The sequence below is a fragment of the Pyrus communis genome, chromosome 9 (assembly GCF_963583255.1).
Source record: "Pyrus communis chromosome 9, drPyrComm1.1, whole genome shotgun sequence".
In the NCBI taxonomy this organism is placed as follows: domain Eukaryota; kingdom Viridiplantae; phylum Streptophyta; class Magnoliopsida; order Rosales; family Rosaceae; genus Pyrus; species Pyrus communis.
In genome coordinates, this window is record NC_084811.1 from 8452794 (window position 1) to 8474529 (window position 21736).

Sequence of the window (21736 nt, forward strand, 5' to 3'; positions counted from 1 at the left end):
GAAGTTCACTTGATTAATTATAAGAAAATTTAGTTCAAATGGTAATTGCACAACAGTGAAACAGTTCATGTGATATTATGATACTTTTCTTTATATTAACTTTTAAATTACAAAAGTATTCTCGCATGCTAACCACTATAGGGTCATTACCTGATTTTATAGAGTTACAGAACTTGAACAAGCATCCCCATGAATTACAATTGTTTCACCAATTTGTGTTATAATTGTTAAAGAGTATAACTTTTAATGTGACTTTATTAAATTTTTCTCTTTTTGAAGTTTTAAATCACAAAATAATTCATGCATGCCTGTCACTGCATAATCCTTATTTTATTTTTTAAAGTGACAAAACCTGAATAACCGCATGCATGAATTGCAATTGTTTTGTTAGTACATGAGGTAATTGGGAAATGGTATAAGAATTCATATGATATTTACTAAAATCTTTAATATTTGATATTTTAAATCACAAAGTCATTCATGCATGTCTTATTGTTACTTGATTTTGCAATAACAGTTGTTGAACAAGTAACTGCATGACTTACAATTGTTTTGTTGGTGCACTAGTTGCAAAACGGTAGAACAATTCACGTGATATTTATTAACTTTATCTATTTTATAAGTTTTTAATCACTAAAGTTCATGCATGTCTGTAACTGTATATTTTTTATTGCTAAATTGTGTAAAGTGACATAGAACCTCCATCATAATGTCAAATGAAACTACCCATGCAATCGTGCACCGTGTGAAACGTAGATCATCGCCGTTCTTAACTGAGACTCAGGTTAAGCTTTGATGTGATATATAATATCACTCAAATTAAACCCTCTTTTTGACAATTGTAGTATAGATATAAGTAGGGATCGTTCTAGGCCAGGGATTAAGAGGGATTGCTAATCTAATGAAAACTGACTCAAAGATACAAAAATATGCTTAAAAAAACACTTAAACAAACTCAAAAGACTCTAACTAAACTTGTATGACTCAAAACAAACTTCAAAGACTCAAAACAACTCAAAACAATAAAAAAGACTCAATTTAGACTCTAAGACTCAATTTGGACGAAAATACAATTAGGACGAAAATACAATTAGTTTTTACTCAAAAGACTCAAAAACACTAATTAGGACAGATTTGACACAACTAAATAAAGGGGATTGGGTTTTGGACGAAATTAATGTAAAAACAAGTAACTAAAAAACTTAAATGAGATTTGGACGAATTTAGGAAAAACTATGGATGATTAGATAGCTAGAGGATTCTTTTCCACACATGATACATTCAAACACAAATTGATTTCCAGTTGTTTTTTCGATAAACCATGAACCTCAACACCCCAGATTAACCGTGACATCACTAATTAACCCTCAGATTTTCCTTTAGTTATTGGATTGGATGACATCATACAACAACCCAAAGCATTCTTCAAAAGTTCCCTACATGACATCATAATAGAGATACAATCAAAGATCATTACGTTATATGAAAATCATAAGTATTGACAAAGCACTTGTAACTATGACATCATGATACTCATGCTAGGAATTTACTTAACATGATTGTGAAAACAACCTTAACTACTTGTGAATATAAGTTTGTGACGATTATGTGAAACTCCCTTATATTCTAGCACCAAATTCATGCATGCAAATTAAGTGTGCACCCTTAATCAACAAACAAGAATAAGTTATCCATCAAACGGTTAAGTAAATTGCTTCACAATTTATGAAGTCACAACTGGAATTAATCAATTCATATTGCAAATATAATCATGGTTTCAAAGTCTCCCCTAGCCAAAACAAAATTAGTTCCTCATGTTTACAACAAAACAAAGAGAATATAAATTAAACATTGAAAACAAAGATTGAATACACCTAGAAACGCTCCAACAATCCAAGCTTGAATGACCAAAACGTCCAAGGTTTCTCCTCTCTTCTTTCTCCTTCTTTGTTGCGGCACAAGGGTGTTTGGGTATGAATTATGGTGATGGATGGATAGGTTGGATGGTGGTAGGGGGTGGATGATGGCTGAATGAATGGGGAGAATGAGGAATAATTTGAATGGATGTGTATGGATGTCTAGAATTTCCCATAAGTGCGGCAGATTATGTATATATAGAGGAAGAAAGGTTAAGGCAATAAGTAATTAATTTGGGAATGTATTAAGACTCCAAATCCTCCAAGAAAAGAGTAACAAATCAAAATTCTAAGAGGAAAAGGGAAGGAAAGTTGCGGCATTGACTAGAAGAAAAGGGGAAAGAAGATATGTGGCAGATTTTGGAAGAAAAGGGTAAGAAAGGTGCGGCTCCATCTTGGACTGGGATTAGAGCTTTTAGGACATATATTTAAGTGTCCCAAATTGATTAAGAACCCCTTTTGATAGCTGGAAATTAAGTAGGAAAGATTAGGATTAGGAAAGGTCAAACAAAAATGGGAAACCTTGGCTTAACTTTCCTACTTCAAGTAGGAAACTTTCTTTGACTAGGAATCCTTCTTTGATTAGGAATCCTACTTTGATTAGGAATCCTACTTTGATTAGGAATCCTCACACCTTTAGGTCTTCAATTTTGTCCATTCCTTTTGCTCCAAGCATATGCTATCCATTCCAAGCCCAATTTTGCTCCAAAATGCACCTTTTTGCTTCCTTAGACATATGAACCTAAAAACACACGAAAATAGCTTAAACTACTAAAATAACTATGAACTAACAACTTTAATGTACGAAAACAAGCTAACTAAGTCGTCTAAATATGCTCCTATCAAGCTTCGTCTCGGAAACTTGTGGAGTTAGGAGTAAAGGTTGGCGTGTCTCGTTGGACGTGGGGAAGCATTGGGAACCCCAATTTCAACAACCACCTACATGAATTACAATTGTTTCGTTTTTCAACCTGGTATTTGATTTGAAATAATGAGATATTTATTTACTTGGAATGATAAAAGTCATAAATTGAAAAAGAGAATGAAGGCATAGATATTGGATCAACTAGTCATCCTAATTGATCCAACCTTGATTTTTCAAGTATTGAATAACTTACTTTAATGTGGATCTCACACTATTTTTATTGCATATGTGTTAGCAAATAAAAGAAAAAAGAAAATAATTTCAATACCATTCCATTTAAGCAATCATACAATAAGAGTTGTTAAGAGAAAATAGGGATTTAGGGCCTTTAAGAAAATGATGAAAATTAATTTTAAAAGGGTTTACTAGTGTAAATTGAAGGGAATACTTTTTAAAAATGGCTTTCACGCTTGTCACATGACTATTATTTGACGAAAACGTGAACGACAGTGAATAGAGGTATTGAAGTGTTAAATGGCATGAACTTCAACTGATTAGTTTTAAAAAAAAATTGTTTAAGCATTAATTGCATAACGGCTGAACAATGCATGTGATATCTCTGAAGTTTTCCTTGTTTTAAGTTTTAGATTACAAAGTCATTCGTGCATGTTATACATCTTTACCTGATTGTGCAAAATGATGCAGAAACTCAACAACCGCTTGCATGAATTACGAACGTCTGGTTATCGGCTTGTTGACTTTAGAAAATCAATAAATTTATTACTTTAAAAAAAAAAAAAAAAACTCAAAATCCCACAGTTTAACTTAAAGGACACAACTCCCCAACTCAGAGTCAACTCCCTCTATAAATATTTAAAACAACAAAACCTATTTTATCTATTTAAACACCATTTCAGAGGAAGAAGAAGAAAAAAAGTAAACAAATAAACTGAAAGCCCACCACCTTCAGAAGGTCAACCCTTTCCCCCCTCCTCCTCCTCTCTCTCTCTCTCTCTCTCTCTCTCTCTCTAAACAAAAGACATTTATTTGCGACTTCCCTCATTCCCTCCTCTGTTCGAGCTGTTAGTTGAGTTCTAACCATGAACAGTTAAATTTAAACCCTGCAAGTAATCAAATCATCAAAAACCCAATTCATTTCATTCATTCTTCTTTCTGTTCTTTCTGCTTTTTGTCTCATCTCGAATGGGTAACGCAGTCGTAAAAGCCGGCCGTTGTTTCTGCACCGCCGGAGAAATCTCCCAGCGACACGACAACTCCGTCGTTTCGTCGGACCCGCTCGACGAGGGCCTAGGCCATTCCTTCTGCTACTTCCGGCCCGACTCCTCCGATACGACGTCGTCCAAAGTCTCGTCCGAAGAGCCGAACCCGCCAACGACGACATTCCGGTCAATCTCCGGCGCCTCCGTCAGCGCCAACATATTCACGCCGCTTTCGACTTCTCTCTGCGAGCTCTACCCGTACAGCGCCGGCTGCGATCGGGCGGCGAAGTTCGAGAGCTCGAACTCGTTCGCCTCCATTCCTCTGATGCCGGTTCCTCGGAAGTCATACCAGGGAGTTTCCGGGTTGGGTCCGATCGAGAGAGGGTTCTTGTCGGGTCCTATAGAGCGAGGCTACTTGTCTGGCCCGATTGATCACGGGATGTATTCGGGTCCCATCGAGAAAGAGTGCGACAAATTCTCGAGAAGCATTTCTTTTGGGATTGAAACGAAACCAAAAATAAGGAGCTTAATGAAGATTTTCAGAAGAGCGGTTTCGGGTGCCATGCTTCGGGGGCAGAAATCGAGCGTTTCGCCATTAAAAGGCAGCATTTCAGTGAAAGATTCGGATTCGGAGAAGGTGGGGGGGAATGGGACTAGCAGTAGTATTAATTTGAGCAGCCGTGTGAGTTTGAGTAATGAGAATGACGATGGTGGGAGTGGACATTACTGGATGGGAAGCCAGAATCTTCAATGGGCTCAAGGGAAAGCCGGCGAGGATCGGGTTCATGTGGTGGTTTCGGAGGAACATAGCTGGGTTTTTGTGGGGATTTATGATGGGTTTAATGGCCCTGATGCTCCTGATTACTTGCTTTCCAATCTTTACTCTGCTGTGCACGAGGAACTCGAAGGGTTGCTTTGGAATGACAAATTCGAAATTGAAATTGAACCCGAGTTAAATTCATTGAATACGGATGTGGGTTCGGTTTCTTTGAAGGAAACTGATCGAAACCAGATGGGGAATCGGATGCCTGACGGTGTCGATGGGGGGAATTATGCATTAGAAAATGGCGAAATGGAAGGAAAGGCTAATTCAATAAGAAAACATAGTAATGGGTTGGAAAATAAGTTGGAGGGGACTCGGAGGAGCTGGAAGTGTGAATGGGATAGAGAAAGGCCAGAGCTTGATCGGAAGTTACAGCAGAGTTTAAAGCGTCCAGTGTCGAATGGTGTGGCGGGTGTTAACCCTTCTGATGTTCTTAAAGCGCTTTCGGAGGCATTGAGGAAGACAGAGGATGCATTTTTGGACACTGCAGATAAGGTGGTGACTGAGAATCCTGAGTTGGCCTTGATGGGTTCTTGTGTTTTGGTAATGCTAATGAAGGGAAATGATGTTTACTTGTTGAATGTTGGGGACAGTAGGGCGGTTTTAGCTCGGAAATCGGAACAAAATGTTCGGCGGAACTTGGATCGGATTAGTGAGGATGAGCCTTCATTTGATTCATCAAATGCTGATGGAAGTTCCAGTTTAAAATATTTGACTGCACTTCAGCTCACCATGGATCACAGCACACATGTGAAAGAGGTAAATACATCACCTAATTGGAGTGCATTTTGTGCTTAATTATCTGTTTTTATGGTTAATTTTGAGACTAATTAAAGTCCCTTAAGTTGCAGGAAGTACAAAGAATAAAGAAAGAACATCCAGACGATGCTTCTGCGATAACAAATGACAGAGTGAAAGGTTATTTGAAGGTCACTCGAGCGTTTGGAGCTGGCTTTCTCAAACAGGTACATTTTGACTTTATGCTTCACAAGAATACAAGACACTGGTTCATTACTTGCTTAGCAAGTCAGAGTGTTGCAACATTTGGTTTAGTAGAAGTAATTTAGACATACATGTCACATGTACGAGAACTGTTTGTGGTCACAGAAATGCAACTATTCGTCATGTCACATAACTTAATTATTTGTTCTGTTGCAGCCAAAGTGGAATGATGCACTGCTAGAGAGGTTTAGACTCAAATATGTTGGGACTGCCCCCTACCTCACCTGCAATCCATCCCTCTACCACCACAAACTCAGCCCGAGAGACCGGCTCTTAATATTGTCTTCTGATGGACTCTACCAGTACTTCACTAATGAAGAAGCCGTCTCTGAAGTAGAATTGTTCATCTCTTCATTTCCCGATGGAGATCCTGCGCAGCATCTCATCGAAGAAGTGTTGTTTCGAGCAGCAAAGAAAGCTGGTGATTAAAGCGTTTTTCTCTCGACAAACAACAATTCAAAGCTGCAACTCTTTTATTGAAACCTTGAACTTAATCTGTATATTGGGGTTTTGCAGGAATGGCATTCCATGAGTTGCTAGATATCCCACAAGGGGAACGCCGACGGTACCATGACGATGTTTCCATCATTGTGATTTCGTTGGAAGGAATAATATGGAGATCATCAGTGTAAATAAACATGAAAGCTGCAAATAGGAAATTCATCCACAGAAGGGTTGGGTCGATTTTTCCATTCATTGTTTTAATTGCAACAGTTTTTCCCATCCCTTTGTTGCATACCCATTTTCCCTCCATTTATTTCATGCTGTGGAGAACAGAAAAGTCTTGAAAGAGAGTTCTTTGTTTTGGTCCCATAATGTCTATACAAAATAGTATCCCTTTTGCTTCCCCCAAGTTCTAAGAGCAATGTGAGAAACAAAGAAGTAAGATTTCTTCAACATGTCTGAGTGGCTATAGAGCGAGCTGTAAACTCAATTCTATGTTCTAACCCTTGCCAATCCAAAAAATACTCGTGTTCGGCTTGCATTTAATAGTTGAACTATTGAAAACAAAATTATAATGGCATATCAATCAAATATTAAGGACATTATCGATCAAATATCAACAAACACCTTAAAATATGATCATTTAAACAATTGAGATTTATTTCATTATTTCATCCAATTCCGTTACGAGTTTTATAACAAGGGATAGTAGTAGCCAACAAAAGCAACATAGATTTCATCGGTCTTTTTCTGTTCATGATTCCCTGACAAAGGAAAGAAAACAGAGTTGTTGGGGACAAGAAGTTGGAAGAAAATGTTGATCCTCTCATGGACACGAAAAGTCAACATCCTACACAGTAAGAATCTTAGGATTAGGAAAGATGGAGCAGTTGATGTGAATTAAGATTCTTAATCATGTTTGTTTAGTTCAAATCCAAATCTAGAACTTGTACATACATCATAACCAACACCTTTCTGAGCTATTCCAAAGACCTGGAAAAGAAGAAGCGTATTGGGTTAGGTATTTGGCTGAATATATGACTCTCTTCCATCTCCCGCCTTTTCTGGTTAGGTATAAATATAAAAGATATATGAGGTTTTCCCCCCTTTTAGACAGAGATTCAAAACTCTGTTATGCTATGGCATGTGATGTTGAGAGATTTTTTACTAGAACAGATGATGTTACAATATGTATCAGTACATAAGTTGTGAGATACTTGTGTTAAAAAATTAACAACGTGAAACATAAAATTCCCCTCCACCCATATAATAGCAATGGTGTACCATCCCTGGATAATGAAATGGACCATACTCGGCTCAGAGCATTCATCTTTTAATGATGATGTACCCTTATTTTACTGTACAATCAAAATTGTTTATTTTCTTTATCACCATCTCAATTTATCTCTAGAAAATTTCATTCAATTTGTAAACCGTTTAGTTATTCATTTGTGTTGAATAAATCGATAGTTATGGTAACAAGTATCATTTTTATTACTATATGTCAATTTATTTAATTCATATGGATGATTAGACCGTCCCCAAGTCAAATGATTTTTTAAATGGTTTTAAATGATACTAATAGTTTTGAATATGATATTTATACGGTGAAATAACGTTCCGTGGTTATTGAATGAAGAAGGTTGAACCAAGTGTTGATTAAGTGAAGCTTCCATTTAACACATCAAATTTGAAAATTCCTTGAGGGACAACGTCAATGTAACAAATAAAAAAAAATACATTAAACCGCAATATTGGCTCATTCGTCATCCTACTATTAAGCTAATTTCTATAATTTGACGTGACAGTGTCCAGAAAAACAATCTTAAAAATCAGATTTACTAAAAACGTTATCGTTTGTCAAATAAAAAAAAATATCAATTTAAAAAAAAATTATAGGTCTACAAGATTGTTTGTCGGTTTCACTTTCAAGATTTTAGTTTTGATCATTTTAGCTAATTCCTATAAAAAAAAAATCTTTCAATTATGTATACCAATTGTCTATTTAAAGAAAAAATATTAATACAAATCTTCTGGCGAGAAGTAGACGTCATGTGTTTAGTTTTCTTGTTATTGTTGTTGTTTTTTTAATTAAAAGAAAAGATGACAACTGATGACAAATTATGATTATCCATTTTTTTCAAGTCCAGAGGTTATGGAGAATTTTATTATATCCATGATCACAATCAAGCAGACTCATTAACTCGAAGCATCAAACTTGAAATCGCCATTTTTTTTCGTTTATTGGGAGCCACAATTCACGCCCTTAGGGCCATTTGGTGTTGTTTGTTTGAATAGCATGAAAATGGCAGAACACGTGAAGATGAAAACGATGGTGAATGACAGACAAAAAAAATAATCTTTTACGCGTTTTTTCTCTTATTATTTATGTTGCATTCTGACTTTGCTTATTTTCAAACTTCTAAATTGGTCCTTTTCAAATAGTCCAGATCACGGAATTAAGATAATTCACCAAAACTTTTGTGAAATTAAATTAGAATTTAACACTTTGAATTTGAGCAAGTCAGTGGATAGGTTTATAAATAAATGATATAGTTTGGTTTTGAAGAACTAAAGTCAGAGATACAAACCTAATTATTTTATCAGTTAGGTTTTTTTTTTTGAATTAAATTTTTTTTTTTTTGGGCTGGACTTTTATATTCTACTTTCTTGTCAAGCTACTATAGTCTGTCAGTGAATTGTCTTTGTTAGACGAAGTTACAGTTTTACAGTCTTAACGGATAGGTTCTTTTTTGAGCAAATTTGCAATGAGAGAATGCTGGATTATTACTACAAAATAAAGTGTCATTAGCAAGGGTTAAATGCCGTTGAAAAAGGCATTTTGCCGTCGTAAATACCTATTTCTGACTGGAAAAAGTTCGGAAATTGTCCCATTCGAAATACTTTTGTTCCAACCAATCATTGGAATTAATTCATTTTCAAAGCACCTGACTCGTCGTTAATAGTTATATTTATGTCAAGAATGAATGATCAAAATGGCAAACTTGTTTTATTTACGAAATGGAAATGTGGTCACAAATACTTATATAGTTGTCGATTTACTTTTCAAACGACGACATATGTTTTTTAAACAATTGTGTCAGAAATTTTTTTTCCAACAAAATAATCTTTATTTACGAGAGTGCACAGTCATTGCAATTACAATCACCGACCATAAGTTTTTCATGTCCTTTGCTTTTCACATCCTCCTTCAATGCTTCTTATGTATCTTGGGCGGTGAATCTAGATTAGCCTAAACAAGATGATGGTTTTGCTAATTCAAAGATCTCCTTCCCTCCAAAATGCAAAAAATCTGGGCCGTACACTGTGTTTAGTGTAAACGTACATGTTAGCATCATTAATCAGTGCCATTAATTTATCTACTCTAATTTGTGTTTACTATTTCCTTGGAAATGTTCAGAAATTGGCAAGTTCATCTATTTTGTTGTGTGAAAACTTTTGTTATGATTAGAGATTTTGCTTATGAGTTAAGTACTTAAATGTATTTTGAAGAATTTCAAAATAAATATTTCTAAACCTTTACCTGTTAGTTATTGGTTATCCTCCGCGAGACAATGACTCCTGTGAAATTATCTCTCACTGAATTCAATTTATCTTGTAATTGAACAGCAAAGTTCTTTTCTGCCCATAATTTCGATGGATAATATGAAAAGAGGAGAGCAATTGAAGTAAGCAAAAGGAGAGTGGAAATTTGAGACGAAGAGTATATATCATTTTCTATATTTTGATTGTATACAAGTATATGTTTTTCATGTACAAAATCGAAAAAACCTGAACATCTAGTGATTCAGGATGTTGAGGAGGGAGACTCTTGTTTTGATGAGTTGCCTAAATAGGCACTCAAGCCTTTCTTCCTGATCTTGAATGCATGACTCCAGCTTCTCAAGCTGGCTCTGCGCGTTATCTGCACTTCGGTGTAGTGCAGCATCCACTATAGCAAATTCATTAGCTTCTGTTTCTTCCTCACAGGCAACTTTTCTTGACTGCATCATCTTCGAGACCAATGACCAGCTTCGTGGCTGGGATTTTGGCCCTGCCATGAAAGACAATAGTGATTCAAAAGATGTGAGAGTGATTGCCTTGGCATCTCTCAACTTGCTAATAATGGCAACGGTCTCATTGTCCTTGTTGAGGGAAGAGCCTTTGAGATTCTTCATCGCCTTTTGGATAGCCTTTTTCACCATCTTCCTGGTGCTCAAGTATTTCCTGACCTCAATTGTGAGTGCTCCAGATTCACCTCCTCGCCTTCTTATGATCGATTGAAGATTCTGTACGCATTCCTTGGTTTGTGACAGGGCATCCTTGATAGTGCCACAAATATCTAATAGTCTGAGAGAGCCATCTAAAAGTTCATTAGCGCATTTCTCATTCTGCTCCTGTGCCAAGGCTTGTTGGGTGAGGGGCAACTGAAGCAACTTCTCGACGCAATCATGCAAGTCTTGGAGGCCGCTTAGTTTGTGGGTGATTGATGATGATGATGTGGAGGTGTCCTCAGAAGACCTCAATCTACACAAATGTTCATCAATTTCCTGAATGATGGGGTGTGGCCTAGAGGGGAAGCTTTTAGATCGAGTGTGGAAAGCCATTTCTTCTTTGTTTGTTGTGAGAAGAGAGAATAGAAGACCTTGAAAGTTTTGGTTAATGAACAACTAAGATTGATGTGTTCCTTTCCATTTGCATCTGCTTAATATATAGTGTTAGTTGAGGGAAGGGGACATGGAATCTCATCCGCTTCAGTCACCAGCCATACGTAACATGATTTCGATTTGGATCTATATGCTGTTCCCCAGGCAATGTCCAAGCGATGCATCTCCCCACACTAGCATACCAACTCATGAGCAGATTCATTTTTCATATTTAATCCAAGAGTATGCTATTAAAATCGAACAATCATTCAATAATTACAAATTAAAAAATGCATGCCATCGCACAATTAGCATTGATCCTGTGTCTGCGAATACATTGAGAGACAAAAACTATGCATCTGCACCATCCTTCTCATCGGCTACAAACTATAGTATTCTGATTAATATATGTGGTTACCATATTCATATTCTTTTCATGGTTGCAGGAGAAGGAGCAGGCTAGATCTGCAATATCGATTAATTTATAACCATGCATTGTGCTTGCATATGGTAAAATAATGTTATGTCGCAGACTCGATGAATCGGAGTGTCCCCTAAGCAGAACGAAAACCAGCACAATAATCGGAGTCTGCCATGCGAGCATCATTAAAAATTTAGTCCTAATAGATTTGTTTATTTTAATTCTTTTTCTAATATTCTCCTGGAGATAAGTAGAGATAGGGTTAGGTTTGACATCCATTTGAATTTTCTGAAAACTTGATGTGTGAAAAATATTGTATCTGGAGCAAATTGTGGAGAAAATCTGAAACGTGTACAATACATGTACAAGTGTGAGCCTAAAGAATTATGGATGACCAATCTGGTACCAATCGAATTTTATTATCTCGTCAACATGTTGAGAAGGAAGCTCTGGTTTTGATCAAATGCTGCAAAAGGTGTTTGTTTAAATATTCTAGATCTTGTATGCAGGACTCCAAATTTTTCAGTTGGTGTTGTCCATTCTCAGTAATTTTATCAGATTCTTGGAGACAAACAAATGAGTATGAGACATTTTCAAATTCATTTGCATCTGTTTCTTCTTCTTTGCATGCTGACCATCTCGTCGGCTTTGATTGTGTCTTCGAACCTGAGATAAAACAAAAAGTGGATTCAAACACCGTCTGAGTAACTGCTTCCACCTCCTTCAACACGCTAAACATAGCCACATATTATGCAGTTTATTGAAGGGAGAAACACCCTTCAAATTTTCAAATTTCCTAAGGCCTCATGGTTTATCGCCTTTTTCCATCACCTTCTTGATTGTCAAGAATTTTTTAGTCTCACTTGCGATCTGAATTTTGCCTCCTCGTCTTCTACAAATGATCAATAAAATTTTTGTTGTGCATTCTTTTGTTTGGATCAAGGTATCCTTGGGTATGCCATGTCTCAGTTATCGAAATCCTTAAGGCCATTTAGTTTCTGGCTTATTTATGTGGACGACGAAGAGGCGGTTTCAAAAGTCCTATCAGTCTCTACAACTGCTCATCAAACTGTGAAACCGAATTTTGCCTCCTCGTCTTCTACAAATGATCAATAAAATTTTTGTTGTGCATTCTTTTGTTTGGATCAAGGTATCCTTGGGTATGCCATGTCTCAGTTATCGAAATCCTTAAGGCCATTTAGTTTCTGGCTTATTTATGTGGACGACGAAGAGGCGGTTTCAAAAGTCCTATCAGTCTCTACAACTGCTCATCAAACTGTGAAACCAAAGCGTGTTTTGTAGAGGGAAAGCTATTTGAGCGCGCATGGCCACTTGGTTTCATCGCAGCCATTTTTTCTTGTTGAATGTACAATTCAGTCTAGTGATTACCTTTGTTGCATAGCATCTGCTTAATATATAAAAGAGGATGATGACTGACTATTCAAATATCATGTGGATAGTAGGAGACAGGAAGAATCTCTTCCTTATTAGATCTCAGTTATGTCCTTGCTGTGTTTCCCTACAACCAATTCTCCAACCCACCACCCATTTGTTTAATCAGTTGTTCCACATTTTATATCGCAGAGTGATCCACAAAATATGCGGTGGACAAGTATGGTTGCTGATCTGGTGATGGGGAGACATCGCATAAACATCGGTCATATAGTTTTAGGATCCAGATCGAAATCACGTTGCTACTCAGTCGGGTCAGCTATAGACAGGACGCCTTGCCCGTCTCCTAAACTTTGTAATATATATTGAGTAGAGCCGAAGGTAAGGAAAGCGAACTCAAAGCCCCCATTGAACGTTAAACTTCAAATTAAAGGCCTTGTCTTTTCCTACATAACAAAATGGCTGCCTACCACACTTGCTCACGCTGTCTTCATGATCACTCCCTTTCGTTACAGAATTCAATGAGCAGTTATGCAGATTAAAGGCTTCACCATCATCATCCATAAGCCATAGACTCAGTGGGCTTCAAGATTTGCACAAGTGCGTCGAAAGGTTTCTTGTTTTGCCACATTCTCAACAAGGCTTGGCCCAGGATTGTGGAGACAAATAGATTAATGAACTGCTAGATGCATCTTTTGGGGCTCTTGGATGTGTGTAGAATCATTAAGGATGCCTTGTCGCAAACAAAAGAACGCAAACATGAACTTCAGTCGATTATGCATGGAAGACGAGGAGATGACATGAGCTTCATGGCTGTGGTTAGGAAATACCTTGCCTCTGGAAAGCAAAACCAGAGACAAAAGCAACGAGAATATCCCAGTAGCTGTCAACATGTTAAAAGAATCAGATGCAGTTTCTGTAGCTGAGTTCGAATCTTTCTTGTCGTCTATTGCTGGATCGAAATCAAAGTCAAGCCATTGGTTCTCCAAGCTGGTGCAGCCTAAAATAGTAGCTTGCAAGGAAGTTGCGGATACAAATGAACTCGAGAAAGTTCAATGTTTGCTCGAAGAATTGGAGGCAAAAATTCAAGATATATCGAAGAAGGAATCAAGGGACTATTTAGGCATTTAATCAAAACCAGAGTCTCTCTTCTCAACATATTCAACCATTAGGCATGAAAAATATGGTGTAGTACAGTAGGATCCAATTGTGTAGAGATTAAACATACTCGTATATGAATTCAGATCCAAAAGCAACACAAAATATAAATGCTCTTTTTCAATTCTTTCTCCATCCCTTTTGTGTACAGTGATAGCGTTAGTGGGTTAAATAGTTAGTTGTTAGAGGGTGGAGAATCGGTGGGGATCAAACCCGCACTAGTTAGTCGTCAGTTCTTTCTCTATCCTTTTTTTTTCAGTATACTCATGGTTCATGTTTGTTAAAATTGCATAGTAATGCTACACTTACTACGTAATTGTACCATCATTTGTATCATTTCTCTAATAGAGAAAGGAGAGAACGACCACCGACCCCGGTTGAAACTAAGGTCGCTGCCGCTGGAATTGAAGGAAATTGTAATCACTCACACAAACAGTGAGAAACACCCTCAAGCAGAGAGAAAGTCTCCCAAGGGAGAGAATGTTATCCCCGATTCGTTGGCTTTTTTAACTACAATTATGTTTTTTGATCATGTTTGCATTACACTTTCCAACCACGTCAAATCCTAAAATCTATTAAATTTGATGACGTGGCACATGTGATATTCACTTTCCGCGAGATCAAAATACCTACCGCTATGCTTGCCTAGAAGCGTTCTAAATACCAATTTGCTATTTAAAAGTCATTTTGAGATGACTTAATTACCCCTTAAAATTCAATTCTTGTGTCCCTTCACCCTCGACCTCCAAGCCCGTAACAGATTCGTTAAATTTGATGACGTGGCACGTTGAGGTTCACTTTTTTGGTGAAATATAGCCACAAGGAATTCAATCAACAGATACTCCAATATTTCCCTTGTAAAGTTAGGCATCTTCCTCACAGGCAAATGCAGATTAAAACATTTGGTTCCCCATCACCAGAGACACAGAAAAACAATTATTATGACAGAGTACATCAAGGATAAAATCATACAATTGGGACGAGAAAAAGAAAGTTACTAGGATTGCAAGCGTGAGAATCTGGAATTAAAGCAATAGAAACATAGTAACAGCACAAACTTGTCTAAGAACTATCACTACTATATATATATGTCGAAATCCTCAAGGGAAGTGAGCAAACAAGCAAAGTAAGAAGAAGACCATTAAGCACACAACTTTAGTCATTCACAACAAAAAAGTATAGAGACTACGAATTAAAAGTAGTAAGTATGAAACTGAAATTGATATTAATAATATTGAATATCACAAAACAAGTAAAGTACATATACAAATGAACTTAAAACAATCGATAAAACTCTTATCAGATTGGTTTCAAAGGAGTCAGATTGGGTTAAAGATGCTTCCTTGTAAAGAGTTTCAACCAAAGAGACTAACTTATCTTAAGGTTGGTAAATCGATACTACGCAAAGGATGGTAGCAAAGCAAATTCTAATTGTTCTTAGCGTCTAAGGAGATAATCCTAGAGTTCTAAGGTCTTGGTTTTAAGTGATCTTTTGGTAAGGCAAAAGGGATGAAACAAGTAAAGGCAGAGCTTTTGTTTGAAAGCTTGCAGTATGGTTGTTGAATAATTTGAGTGTCCCTTGTTCTTCAGCTCCTTCAATGCTTCTTATGTATCTCCTTGAAGCCGACCTAGGTTTACTTTCCAGAAAGTAATGCACCACTAGGAAAGTAATCCAAAATTGAGGCGGTGAATCCAGATTAACCTAACCAAGACGGTGCTTATGAGTTAAGTACTTAAATGTATTTTGAAGATTTTCCAAATAAATATTTCTAAACCATTACCTGTTAATTATTATCCTCCGTGAGATAATGTGGAATCCCAAGTGCCCTCAATCATTCATTTTCGTAACTCCTGTGAAATTAGTTACCTCTCAGTTAATTCTTTTTATCTTGTAATTGAACAAAAAAGTTCTTTTTTGCACTAATTTCGAATGGATATTATGAAAAGAGAACTATTGAGATAGGCAAAAGGAGAAGTGGAAATTTGAGCGGAAGAGTATATCATTTTGTATATTTTGATTGTATACAAGTATGTATGTTTTTCAGGTACAAAATCGAAAAAACCTAAACATCTAGTGATTCAAGATGTTGAGGAGGGAGACTCTTGTTTTGATGAGTTGCCTAAATAGGCACTCAAGTCCTTCTTCCTGATCTTGAATGCATGACTCCAGCTTCTCAAGCTGGCTCTGCGAGTTATCTGCACTTCGGTGTAGTGCAGCATCCACTATAGCAAATTCATTGGCTTCTGTTTCTTCCTCACATGCAACTTTTTTTGACTGCATCATTTTTGGGACCAATGACCAGCTTCGTGGCTGGGATTTTGGCCCTGCGATGAAGGACAACAGTGATTCAAAAGATGTGAAAGTGATCGCCTCGACATCTCTCAACTTGCTAACAATGGCAATGGCCTTATTGTCCTTGTTGAGGGATGAACCCTTGAGATTCTTCATCGCCTTTTGGATTGCCTTTTTCACCATCTTCCTGGAGCTCAAGTATTTCCTGACCTCACCTGTGAGTGCTCCAGATTCACCTCCTCGCCTTCTTATGATCGATTGAAGATCCTGAACACATTCCTTGGTTTGTGACAGGGCATCCTTGATAGTGCCACAAATATCTAATAGTTTGAGAGAGCCATCTAAAAGTTCATTAGCGCATTTCTCGTTCTGCTCTTGTGCCAAGGCTTGTTGGGTGAGGGGCAACTGAAGCAACTTCTCCACACTATCATGCAAGTCTTGGAGGCCTCTTAGTTTGTGGCTGATTGATGAGGATGATGTGGAGGTGTTCTCGGAAGACCTCAATCTACACAAATGTTCGTCAATTTCTTGAATGATGGGGTGTGTCCTAGAGGGGAAGCTGTTAGATCGAGTGTGGAAAGCCATTTCTTCTTTGTTTGTTGTGAGAACAAAGAAAGTTTTGGTTAATGAACAATTGAGATTGATGTGTTCCTTTCCATCTGCATCCGCTTGATATATAGTGTTGGTTGAGGGAAGGGGACATGGAATCTCATCCACCTCAATCACCAGCGAGACGTAACATGATTTCGATTTGGATCTATATGCTGTTCCCCGGGCAATGTCTAAGCAATGTCTCTCCCCACACCAGCATACCAACTCATGAGCTGAATCATACTTCATATTTAACCTCAGATTACACTATTAAAATTGAACAATAATTGAATAATTACAAATTAAAATACATGCCATTGCACTATTAGCGTTGTCCATGTGTCTACGAACACGTGGAGAGGCAAAAACCATGCATTTGCACCATCCTTCTCAGCGGCAACAAATTATAATATTCTGATCAATGTATATGATTACAATATTCATCTTATTTTCATGGTTGCAAGAGGATGAGCAGGCAAGTCTGCAATAGCTATTATTTATGACCATGCATTATGCTGGCATATTGTAAAATAATGTTATGTCGCAGACTCGATGAATCAGAGTGTTCCCTAAGCAGAACGAAAACTAGCACAATAATCGGAGTCTGCCATGCAAGCATCGATCATTAAAAATTTAGTCCCAATAGATTTGTTATTTTAATTCGTTTTCTAATATTCTCCTGGAGATAAGTAGAGATAGGGTTAGGTTTGACATCCATTTGAATTCTTCTGAAAACTTGATGTATGAAAAAAATATTGTATCTGAAGTAAATTGTGAAGAAAATATACAAAAGTATATAATACATGTACAAGTGTGAGCCTAAAGACCTTTGGATGACCAATCCGGTACTAATCAAATTTTCTAATCTAGCAAGATGTTGAGAAGAAAATTCTGGTTTTGATCAATTGCCGTGAAAGGTGTTCGTGTAAGTCTTCTAGATCTTGTATGCAGGATTCCAAAATTTTCAGTAGGTTTTGTGCATTGTCAATAAATTTATCAGATTCTTTTGTCTTATGATAAACAAATGAGTGTGAGACAATTTTCAAATTCATTTGCATTCGTTTCTTCTTCTTTGCATGCTGACCATCCCCTCGGCTTTGATTGTGTCTTCGGACCTGAGATAAAAGAGAAAGTGGATTTGAAAACTGTCTGAGTAACTGCTTCCACCTCTTTCAAGACGCTAAACATAGCCACATATTCATGCTCTTTGTTTAAGGGAGAAACAACCTTCAAATTTCAAATTTCCTAAGGCTTCGTGGTTTATTGCCTTTTTCATCACCTTCTTCATTGTCAAGAATTTTTTAGTCTCACTTCCAATCTCAATTTTGCCTCCTTGTATTCTATGGATGATTAATAAATCTCTGTTGTGCATTCTTTTGTTTGGATCAAGATATCCTCGGCTATGCCATGTCTCAGTTATCCAAACCCTTAAGGCCATTTTGTTTCTGGCTTATTGATGTGGATGACGAAGAGGCGGTTTCAAAAGTCCTATCAGTCTACACAACTGCTCATCAAACTGTGAAACCAAAGCGTGTTTTGCAGAGGGAAAGTTGTTTGAGCGCGCATGGCAACTCGGTTTCATTGCAGCCATTTTTTTCTATTTGGAGAAGAAAAGGTTTTGCAGTTGAATGTACAATTCAGTCTAGCTAGTGATTTACGATCGTTGCATGGCATCTGCTTCATATATACAACAGGATGATGACTGACTACTCAAATATCATAGTAGGAGACATGAAGAATCTCTTCCTTATTATACCTCAGTTATGTCCTTGCTGTGTTTCCCTAGAACCAAATCTCCAACTCACCACCCATTTGTTTAATCTGTTCTTCCACATTTTATATTGCAGAGCGATCCACAAAATAAGCGGTGGACAAGTATAGTTGGTGATAGGTTGCTGATCTCGTGGTGGGGAGACATCGATAAACGTCACTCATATAGTTTTTGGATCCAGATCGAAATCACATTGCTACTCAGTCAGGTCAGCTGTGGATAGGACGCGTTGCTTGTCTTCTAAAGTTTGTAATATATATTGAGCAGATGCCAAAGGTAAGGAAAGCAAACTGAAGCCCCAATTGAACATTAAACTTCCAAAGTAAAAGGCCTTGTCTTTTCCAGCATAACAAAATGGCTGCCCACCACTCTCGCTCAAACAGCTTGCCTTCACAATCGCACCCTTTCGTTACAGAATTCAATGAGCAGTTAAGCAGATTAAAGGCTTCACCATCATCATCCATAAGCCACAGACTTAATGGGCTTCAAGATTTGCTCGAGTGCGTCAAAAGGTTTCTTCTTTTGCCACTCTGTCAGCAAGCATTGGCCCAGGAGTGTGGAGACAAATGGATTAATGAACTGCTAGATGGATCTTTGAGGCTCTTGGATGTGTGTGGAATCATTAAGGATGCCTTGTCGCAAACAAAAGAACGCACACATGAACTTCAGTCGATTATGCGCAGAAGACGAGGAGAGGACATGAGCTTCATGACTGAGGTTAAGAAATACCTTGCCTCTAGAAAGGATGTCAAGAAGGCAATGAACAAGGCCTTGAAGGTCAAGGAAAGCAGGTCCACAGACAAAAACAACGAGATTACTCCAGCAACGGTCAACATGTTGAAAGAATCAAATGCAGTCTCCATAGCTGTGTTTGAATCCTTGTTGTCATTTATTGCTGTATTGAAATCAAAGCCCAACCATTGGTTCTCCAAGCTGGTGCAGCCCAAAAGAGTAGCTTGCGAGGAAGTTGTGGGTACAAATGAACTTGAGAAGGTGGATGATGCATTGAACTCTCTTATTAGTGACAAGTCAAGGAAATTTGATTACGCACTCGAACTCGAGAATGTTCAATGTTTGCTTCAAGAATTGGAGGCAAAAATTCAAGATATCGAAGAAGGAATCGAGGGACTATTTAGGCGTTTAATCAAAGCCAGAGTCGCTCTTCTCAACATATTCAACCTTTAGGCATAAAAAATATCTTGCCATTCAGTAGGATCCAATTTTGTACAGACTAGACAAACATACTTGTATATGAATTCAGATCCAAAAGCAATATGCTCCTTCTAACAAAAAATATATCTGCTCTTTGTAAATTCTTTCTCCATCCCCTTTTGTGTGCAGCGATAGCGTTAGTGGGTTAAATAATTAGTTGTTAGAAAGAGAAGAATCGGTGAGGATCGAACCCGCACCAGTTAGTCGTCAATTCTTTCTCCATCCTTTTGTTACTTTTCGGTATACTCGTTGTTCATGTTTGTGAAAATTGCATAAATAAACTACAATAAAAAGTTATTAAAACCCCATAAAAATAATACAAAATAAACATTGCAGTAATTTCAAAGTTTAAAGCACGAATGTTGAAGGTATATAAATTGCTGGCTGGTGAAAATTGTATAACATTTCTGCAAGTTGTTGATCATATTCATTAAAGAAATTTGTCCGATTTATCTCACATAGATAATGATGACGTATTTTTATATGAACTTTGAGTTCAATACATAGTTAATAGCTGATCTATTATGTCGCCTAGTCTAATCACCCTCCCGTTTCGTTGTATATATATACTTAAGAAGACACTAAAAAATAGGTTTCGCCTTTTCATGGATATATAAGGTGTCAATCCATTCGTGCCCTTTGTTTATTTTATCACCATTGTTTGTTCAAATTATAATATGATATACGGTGCATTATCCTAAGTTTGAGATATGACTGTATATAAAAAAATAATAATTGGATATGAGTTATATATGGAGAGACATTGATGAGATAGCAAACGGTATTCGGTACAATGGGAGAGGGTTTGAGAGATTCTATATGTTCCCCCTTGGAGTCTTCTGTAGATATGCAGATGCACGCATAACGCGAAACCGTGGAAGAAGGTGGATCACTAGAATGAAATGTACATTCAACATGGTATGCCTTCAGCCACTTAGTATTACGATTTAGTAATATTCTTCTTCATTTGTAAGTGAGAGGTCTTAGGTTCGATTTTCGCCAAAGACAAAATTGAACAACATTATTACGACAATCTCATTATAAGGCTTAGTAACTCAGAAAAGTTCCTATGAAAAAGTAGTAAGTTCCTAATAAATTTACAAAAGGTCCTACAAAATAAGCATTGAACAGAAGAAACAGTTTTGTAATTCAAACCACCACAAAAATACTAAAAAATCATGAGAAATAAATTATCTGAAAATTAAATATAATTTAATTTTTAAAATCATGAATATGTTACTTAGTATTCATACTGTCGATTTATTCCATACATTTGGATGACTGAAAAAAAATTATCTGATTGGATTTGGGACATTGGATGCGGACGCACATTATGTAGATAATCCAATTTGAAAAAGAAAATAAATTAAGAGTGAGATGTCAAACATTTTTGTTATTTTTTATAATTGGTAACCATATGAAATCTCAAATTTTGCCCCAAAAAAAAAAAAAAGAAATCTCATTTTATTATTTTCCCGTACATATCATTTTTTGCTCAATATACGTTACGTCTAAGCAACATGTTGTTTCTACTATAAAATCTAGCCAGTGTACTTTCTTCTCAATATCCGTCTGCAATTTTCTATTAGCCTTTCTACTCTATGCATATAGTCCTCTCTCCCAGTGTGGATCTTTTCCCAAATGTCTTTCCCATTTGAGAAAATGATGCCATCGGCACTCGGCGAATTTGAAATGATGTAAGGCGTATCGTAACAATGAAAACGCTCATGATCAAGACCGTATGTGCTTGAGGATACTGAGGGTTTTCATCAGGAACGATATTTCCGGACAAATTTTGAGGTGAGAAGGGTGTTGATGATAACACAATTTTGTCACATGGGAAAGACATTTTGGACAAGATCAGACTAGTTTCCCTGAGGAATTGTGTGAAGCATGGAGATCGCATATTGCACCGGTTTGTGTTTCTAAAGTTAGATCAAAATAAAGAGTTGGATGCCCAAACTCTTCAAAACCCTTTCACA

General features: G+C 37.0%; 4 protein-coding genes across 4 annotated transcripts; 2 read left to right on the forward strand and 2 right to left on the reverse strand.

Annotated features, from left to right (window-relative positions):
* Positions 1–3984: 3984 nt before the first annotated feature.
* Positions 3985–6458, forward strand: LOC137744126 (probable protein phosphatase 2C 4). The gene is made up of 4 exons (XM_068483989.1): positions 3985–5583; positions 5676–5789; positions 5983–6247; positions 6343–6458. The coding sequence occupies exons 1-4, from the start codon at positions 3985–3987 to the stop codon at positions 6456–6458; spliced, it is 2094 nt and encodes a 697-aa protein (XP_068340090.1).
* Positions 6459–10070: 3612 nt separating this feature from the next.
* LOC137744330 (uncharacterized) lies at positions 10071–10877 on the reverse strand. The gene has a single exon (XM_068484169.1). The coding sequence runs from the start codon at positions 10875–10877 to the stop codon at positions 10071–10073; it is 807 nt and encodes a 268-aa protein (XP_068340270.1).
* A 5081-nt stretch (positions 10878–15958) lies between these two features.
* On the reverse strand, positions 15959–17020 carry LOC137744331 (uncharacterized). Its single transcript, XM_068484170.1, has one exon. It carries the CDS (start codon positions 17018–17020, stop codon positions 15959–15961), a length of 1062 nt encoding a protein of 353 aa, XP_068340271.1.
* Positions 17021–18672: 1652 nt separating this feature from the next.
* LOC137744332 (uncharacterized) lies at positions 18673–19727 on the forward strand. The gene has a single exon (XM_068484171.1). The coding sequence runs from the start codon at positions 18897–18899 to the stop codon at positions 19725–19727; it is 831 nt and encodes a 276-aa protein (XP_068340272.1). The 5' UTR covers positions 18673–18896.
* The last annotated feature ends 2009 nt before the right edge of the window (positions 19728–21736 follow it).